At 35.6% G+C, this 8,371-nt stretch overlaps 1 protein-coding gene across 2 annotated transcripts; it reads right to left on the reverse strand.

The window, feature by feature from the left end:
- Positions 1–921: 921 nt before the first annotated feature.
- Positions 922–8,098, reverse strand: rps19 (ribosomal protein S19). Of its 2 annotated transcripts, none has more exons than XM_032559033.1 (6): positions 8,017–8,098; positions 6,335–6,405; positions 5,973–6,073; positions 5,627–5,810; positions 3,110–3,164; positions 922–980 (listed from the first exon to the last, which is right to left on the reverse strand). In XM_032559033.1, exons 2-6 carry the CDS (start codon positions 6,403–6,405, stop codon positions 951–953), a joined length of 441 nt encoding a protein of 146 aa, XP_032414924.1. In that variant the 5' UTR covers positions 8,017–8,098; the 3' UTR covers positions 922–950. The 2 variants fall into 2 exon arrangements, with proteins under 2 accessions (XP_032414924.1, XP_032414923.1); XM_032559032.1 differs by having other exon boundaries at positions 7,930–8,023.
- Between the last annotated feature and the right edge of the window lie 273 nt (positions 8,099–8,371).

Raw genomic sequence — 8,371 nt, forward strand, 5'->3', positions numbered from 1 at the left:
AGCTTTTATACTTTTAATCCAATTTTGGTTTCCACATTTTTAAAAAGCCTTATATATAACCACTGCATAAAAATGTGGTTCAAGAGCTTTTATATTTAAAAAGAAAATGGAGGCATCTCTGTCCAAGATGATTCATATTCTGCAGGCTTTGGCACCCTCTACAGGATTGTAAACACTCAGTTAAATTAAGCGTCTCGTGCCCCGTCTCCATAAGCTTTAATTAGCAGTGCAGACAGCCTCTTAAGCAAACCCAGACAGCCAAACCAAAACAAAAAGGAAACAATACAATGATAAAAAAAATAACCTTTGTACTGCTAAAATATTCATGTCAGTTTTATGAATAAATTGACTTAAAATAAGGGTTTGCTATATAAAAAAAAAGTTTTTGAAAATTTTAAATGAAATTAGTTTCAAGTCCAACATAATAAATAGATTATTTCTTTTGGTAAAATAAATTAAGTGTAATTTTAACCTCCAGGTGGCACTGTGGTCCCCTATATATTTTACTTGCAGATTAACTGTGCTGCTACTGAAAATCTAATCATTTGCTATCATTGTTCTTAAAACATTTGCTCATCATGGGATGACAACCAAATCTCTACAAGCTGAAAAAAGGCAACAGGTGAACACAGTGGCAACAATAGAGCTCTGACGTGACAGAAAAAGAGGGCGCTTTAACAATCATGTCTGGCCATTTTCTGGAGCCTGCAATGGCTCAGTGAAGGAGCAGCTCTCTGTTCATTTCTTAAATATTTAATGAATACAGCACCCACAATTAGGCTTTTGAGTGAAAGTTCATATTTGATCACCAAAATGACATGCCATGCACTTAGCTTACTGCCTTAAAATCAAAAAATAAAAAAGCTTTATGCTGAACATGATTTAAAATGTTAATTTTTCCTCGAATAATACACACACCAATTTTGACTTTGTCCAGAAAAAAAGGTTTATTAAACAGACTTCTTGTTTGCAGCTGCAACCTGTGGAGAAGAACACAATATATTATATTTTTAAATTCAGCTTTCTGCTGCTACAAATTTGTGAGTTTGGGGAAGTGGGGCATATGGTTGGTACAAATGGCTAACCATTTAATCTCCTTCAACTCCAATCTAATCAAACTTCCCATCTGCTTAATCTCCCATTTGTTCATCTTTTACTTCTAATTTTCACCCATTTCAGTTTCTGCAATAGTGTTTCAAACAGCGCCTGCAACACATGGGAGCGACTTACCATCAATTCACAAGGATTTAAGAGGAACAGATCTTGGAAAAGAAATAGTTCCGTTACAGTTGTGGGTAATATCAACATTAATACTATAATACAGAGCAGAAGAGTCGCGATGAATGAATAAGCCATTAGAAGCTACGTAACGAGAGTTAAGTTGAGCCGCGCCAACATCTTGCCAAGTTTAGTGCAGCAGGCAGGAAGGCGGGGCCGGCTCAGGTCTGCTCATCTGCATACTGCTCATTAGTATGGGTAAACAAGGAGAAAACTGGTGCCATACGGCAAACTCGCCGAGCATGAAATTCCCTCCTCATGTTTACCCCTTTTTACCCTTGGCTTGTCAAGACGTTGCTGCTTCTCTTGATTTTTGACAAGGCCCAACTGTGAGGGTTTGTTTTTAAACGAAGGGCAACGATTCTAATAACGTGCTGCAGAAGAAAATCTGCCCCAGGACAAGCGCCGCCAGAAAAGCTTTGCATGTCAAAGTGACACGGGGGGCTGGCGTCTTCCTGCCATTGACACGACGCAGCATCAAAGCCACAACAGCAATCTTGTGATGATTTCAAAGGCTTAATGTTTCACTTTGTCACTAAATTGAGCTACTGCAAAAACTGAGGATGGAATAACATTAAAATGCTTAGAAGTACAAGATTGAAGCTTTTTATTTCAGCAATGAGTCTGACTTACAAACCCGTAACACACAATGTTCTCTCATAAGCTAGGTCACATCTGGAGAAATCATAACCAAATAAAATTTTAAGCAAATGAGAATTCCTACTGGACCCATCTTCCTGTTACACATATATAGCTGGTTTTATAACATATTTGAAATTATGTAAAAGATTGTTGAGCTTTATAGTCTGCATGTCGCACAAAAGAAAAAAACACACAACTGTGAAGTTGGCCTCAGGTCATGTAGTGTGATAATGGGGTTTTCACTGCTTGGTTGGCATCTGGACCAACTCACATCAATCCTTTTAAAATTCTCAACTCTTGTTCAATCTGGATTAGATTATCCTATGCTATAAACAGATTCTTTAAAGCACAGTTCATAATCTGAGACCTTTTATTTGTTGCAGAGTGAGCAAAATCAGTTTTGATTTTCCACTATTCACTAATTGAGCTAATCCAGATGCAAAATCTTTTACTCATACTTAATCAGACAGGGGAAAAAAAAGCAAATTCAATATGTTCCAGATTCTAAAGACTCCAGAAAGTGTGATGCAAAACAGGAAGTTGTTTGGACGACAATGTTTCAACCACTGGCACAACTGCAATGAATGAGCATCTAAACAACTTAAACAGCAGTACAACTGATTGGTGTAAATTTACACCAATAGGGTCTCTCTATTGGCTGATGTGCTGAAGAACGTCAAAACAAAAATGAGCTGGTTCAAGAAAAAGGAACTCTGTATCTGGTGGCCTAGTTTTAATTTATATGGTAATGCTGAAGCATCAGGGTGATGTATCCACTGTGATACAGGCATGAGAAGGTCCAGTTAAACAAGGACTGGTGCTGACACATTTCTCACCTACAGACAGCTGAGCTAGATTAAAATTACTTTTGACTAATTGAAGAAATTTTTGATAGATTTGACGACATCATTAGCTGAAGCCCTAGTGAGAAGGTCATTTTATAGAAATTATTACAGAAAACGTTTCCTGCTCTGATTTTGATTTAAATGTATTTTTCTCCCAAAGTCTACAGTTAGTAAAATGCATTAGAGAAAAAAAAAACACAAACATTCATTTTACTGTTATAAAAAAGGAAAATTAGAGATGCAATCACTATAGTTTTAGTATGAAACAAAAACCAAATTATGTTCTTGGATTTTTTTGAGTTTGGTAAATTGTGGAACAATTAATACAGAAAACCGTTTCTCACCTGGCCAGCAATTCTGTCCAGGTCTCTTGTTCCCTGGGAGGTCAGTCTTCGGCCACTAAGTAGGAAGACAAAAAAAGATCAAACTCTGAATATATTTATACCCCATAGACCAAGTGACAAGAGTAAACTGCAGATCAATTTTCCAATAGGAGATGCAAAACTAGGGAGGGAACAAAAAAAACTCAAAAGACTAATTTACAATTATGCTTCAGGTGCACTTTAAAACAAATGACAATCAATTGTTTTGTAATTGCATCTCAATTGCTGGGTTGCAGTTCAAAAAACCCACCGGTTCTTAATCACTGTTTTGAAAGTAAACGTTTCAAAGAAAAAAGATGAGAATTGGTGTCTGCTAACAGGCAGTTAGCTGACCGTTTATGTCAAAGAATAATAGCAACAGTGTTTCCAGAGGGCAGCATTAGCTTCATTGAAGGCACAACAGAAAGGAGAAGCAGTTGTTGGGACAGAAATGTTTGAAGACACATTCTGGGTTTTGCCCAAGACGTCCAATCTAGATTTTGTTTTCACTTGCCTCCAGAGTCATTAATAAAATGTTGGTTTTTACCGTCTCGTTTCAAGCCGTTTTGCTTTCATTAAAAAACATCAAGAGCCAGATAGTCATTAACCAAAGGCTGTTTTGTTAACAAGCTGTGTTTTGCTCATGTGTAATCTGTGTTCCCATTTACTGCTCTAAAATGCAACTCTGTTCTAAGCTGAAGCATTCTTTCTGAATATAACAAAGTCAGAAATGGAAAATAAAAAAGCATTTCCCTTTGAATACACAGAAAATATATATATATATATATATATATAAGTATATATATATTATCAGAGCTGTAAAAGCTGACAGAATGTTTAGCTATTAAGCAGCACAACTGAAAAAAGTGCTTATTTATAAGGAGTTTTGAAGATACAAACTATTGCTGGGTGAAAAACATATCACAATGTAAGCATTTCATGTCAGTTGATGTCATGATTAGTCTTTTGTTTTAAATATCCCAAATATGGTCAAACTGGCAGTATTTTATCCACAATTTCATCTTAAGCTGGTGTACTCATTTTCCCCTTTTACTTTACTCTGTCTTTTTATTTTTCAGCAGTTATGGAGCGCTGTGACAAAACATGACCCGGCTCCCACATACTGAGTTAGAGAGAATGAAAATCATCAGGAGCTCATTCACAGGAACCAAGAGGTCGACACCAGCTACTGAAAACAACCCCAGTAAAATCATTTCCTCGCCACCAAACTTCACACATCCGAGACTGACAATAATACAACTGTTGGAAAATTTTGGCTTTTGTTTTAGTTTGAAATGCCAACAGTTTTAATCATGGGCTTAGTACATTTTATTTAATAAAAACCTACATTTGCAATAAACAATTAAATATTTATTCAAATAAGTATATGCAAGCTCGAAGCCAAATAAACCTTTATCATTAATTTATTCCCCTTATTGTGAAATCTAGTTTTGAAACTATCTGGCTAATAAAGTACTGAGGTTTTCAATTAAATTTCATAGAGTGCAAAAGCATCTTCAACAGTCAACATAATCATAATCAGGACTGGTTTAGTTGCCGGAATAAATACTTTTGCTAGTTTACTCAATGTTAAAAATACAAGTTGACAAAATGAGACCAAGTCTCACCTCAGCAAATGGAGAATCCACTGAATCATCTCCAGAGGAAAATGAATCAGTATATTTGGTGTAACTTTTATGAGTTATATTTAAAAAATGCTGAACTTCCAAACATTTAATTCAACAAGCCAGAAATTTGCTAAACATTTCTGATGTAAAACAATACAGAGCATTTCTACATTACCCAGTAACATGTTTAAAAACATTCATTTTAATTCAGCTCAATAAAATGTAAAACTATTTACTCTGGAGTTCTAGTGCTTCACTAACACTGATGCAATGCAGGTATACTAGTAAATCTCATCAGTTTCACATCCTTACTGCAGAAAAATGACATGGACTTAGTTAAAACTTCTGTTGAGGAAAGTATGACATTTCTGCAAAGCTCTCTGACATTTAGACATCAGCTCAAGTTTTAAACCAGACTAATGTCCTTTAATTATGGAAAAACTAAGTCAATAACGCAGAGCAAGCAAAATATGTTGTAAAACAAAAGCATTTGGAGGCTGTGTCTCATCACCGTAACGTGACCAAGCTACAATAAGAAATTGATGAAAATGGTGCCTTTCACTGCAAAAAATGAAAAGAAAATGAATCCATCATGCATAGAATTGTACAACATGTGGAATCAAAACTTTAAGGCAACCTAGAACAGGTTTAGGATCTATAATCTACGCTTTCATCTCTTTGAACTGAAATATTGCCTAAAGCAAAAATAAATAAATACTCCACATTGAAAGTGATCAGAACAACCCGTCATAAAACACTTACCCTTTTGCTAAACTCTTCAAAACATTAAATACAGACAGGTGCACCCAAGTCAGAATAGAACTCCCTGTTCACAGATTTGTGAGAGAAGCTGATGCATAACATCACTTACCCATTGGGATCCTTCTCAATCATCTTGAGGAGCTCGAGAGCCTGCAGCACCTTGCGAGCCACATTTTTTGATCCAACGCTGTAGTGGGCAGGGCATACACCGTTCCTCTTGCGACCACCATAGATCTTAGTCATGGAGCCAACACCAGCACCCCCCCTGAGATACAGGTGGCGAACTGTAGATGCTGCAGAGAAAGATTAAGAATAATAAATCAGGTATTGTTAACCCCACGCAGAGGCAAATTAAAACAAAAGTCAAGTTGTTCCACATAAAAAGCAATCATGCAAATTACTGCTCTCCTACAATACAGAAAATGATTTCAATCACAAAAGATATTCATACTTACCAGCTCTGATGTAGAACCAGTTCTCATCACTGGGGGAAAGCTCTTTGTGCTTACCCAGCTTGACAAGGTCCACCCAATCAGGCACCTTCAGCTTTCCTGACCTGGAGGGGAGAAAAACACCAGCATCAAATCTGATAAATCTACTTTTTAAATGGAGCCAACAACACAAAACTCACATCAGCAGTTTCCAACAACCCAAGTAATTCAAACATACAAAGAAATCAGAGAAAGTTAATCCACAAATGACAATATGGAAGAAAGACAAGAACAAGGACTCTGTAAAAGTTCTAAAAAACAGATGCAAAATACAATTTAGTAACAATCTATAAAAAATATCAAATTAACAGGTAAATAATACTGACTTCTTCAGGAAAGCCGCAAGGGCACGGACAAACTCCTGCTGGTTGACGTCTTTCACTGTAACACCAGGCATCTGCAAGAGATTAAACATCACAGCATTATACATGACAGTACAATGTTAGATCAGAGTCTGGATAAGATATGTATTTCTTTAATCCCAGAATTAGGAAATCAGATAGCAGCACCATAATATACAGGAAACAGACAGTATATTCAACACAAATAAAAAACTGCATGCAAAATAAAAATCAACATTTTTATACAATAACATTTTATTTGTAGGGATTAGAACTATTATTAAAACTAAAAGCAATTTGAGAGAATAACTTATAAATGGTTTGATAATATCACAAATTACAGAGGAAAATAGTAAGTAATCATAAGTACATTATGATTAATGTACTTAATCATAATTAAGTACATTAATTATAGTACTTAATCATCTATGAACGGACCTATGAAAGGTCCGTTCATAGCAACGGACCTTTGTTGCTATGAACAACAAAGGTCCGTCCACATGTAACACTAGACTGCACACAGCATATGCATTAGCAATGTTCTTCAGGGTGTAAATTAAACATGGAGCTATAAGGCAATGGCTGTATGATATAAAATCTATTATAATACTCAACAATATGCATAAACACTTTGCCCCCACTTGATTCCACCTTAACTCCACTGCTCTTACTGAGTTTCAGCATTTTGTTCAACAAAATTGTGCATATGTGACAAGCAATGAGATTACAATATAGTAAGCAATTTCATGTAGGTTCAAAATGGGTAACTGAATTAAAGATGATATTTTTTTAAATGACAGAAAAAACATAAGCTTTAAAAGTTAAAGGTGGGTCAATAAGTTATTTCTTTATTTTTAGTTCAAATTTTTAATTAAATGATGTTCAAACTTCTGAAGCCATTAAGGTTTAACAGACTACACAGCAAGCATCCTGTTCAAGAAGCTCCATGTGCTGGCATCAACTGCAGTGAAATGAATTATCTTCACGCGACTGCTGGAAAACAACAGTAATGACGCGATTTTCATTTTAATTCAATTTTATTTAACTAGAGACAAAAAGCACACAATATTACGAGGACCTGTGCATTAGCTTCCTAGCTACCGGCTAATTTGCTGACCATGTCCCTTGTTGTGCTTATCCAGTATTAAACACAAGTGTGGGAAATATATTTACGTTTTTAATTAAAAAGCAAACTTAAAACAAAGATACATTATTATACACAATACACCTATACACAAAGTCAGATCTACTACACTTGGAAAGCTAACAGATGTAGCCGGCATGTTAGCTTCAGAGTCGCATGTTAGCTTACTACCACACTTGGCGTAAAACACTATTCAGTAAAGCTTATAAACCAATATACTTAAAAAAATAGGCTATGATACCCATATGGTGTAACCACGTAACATTTTAAGAGGAAAAGACAGTTAAGTGCGGTAGCAGGCCAAATGAGGCAGCATGGGGGCAGCCATTACTACCAGCACACTGAAAATCAGCACTCTTAAAATACTTAAAAACTAAGAGTCATATTCAACTATTTACGACAACGACCTAATACTTCAATTAAATAGGTATTATACCTCAGCAGGGTGCGTCTGAAAAGCAAACTTATAAGTTCTAAAGATATTTATGAACATAAATGTTATAAGAGAAAAACAGCGCTTTACCTCGCTTGTGGACAGCGGAGGGAAGAGGGAGGAACGGGGTTTCCCACCCGTGTTGAAACGGGCAAATCTTGTTTTTTCTCGCGAGACATAAGTGCTTCCTGTTGCAATTGTTGCAACTGTTTACAGAAAATAAAATAAAGTAACAATTGAATTAAAATTAATAAAATAAATAGCAAAAAAAAAAAAAAATACCAAAACAGAAAGTGAAATAGCCACATAAAGACACATGGAAAATTGAAAGTTATTCTTCTTTATTTACCATGCCTATTGTCTTCAATCCCGTTTAATTCAATACGTAAATAAATACTAGAGTAAACACGTCTTCAGAATTCACCTAAATAGTGAAATGAACACT

Source organism: Xiphophorus hellerii, chromosome 3 (assembly GCF_003331165.1).
Source record: "Xiphophorus hellerii strain 12219 chromosome 3, Xiphophorus_hellerii-4.1, whole genome shotgun sequence".
Taxonomy (NCBI): Eukaryota; Metazoa; Chordata; class Actinopteri; order Cyprinodontiformes; family Poeciliidae; genus Xiphophorus; species Xiphophorus hellerii.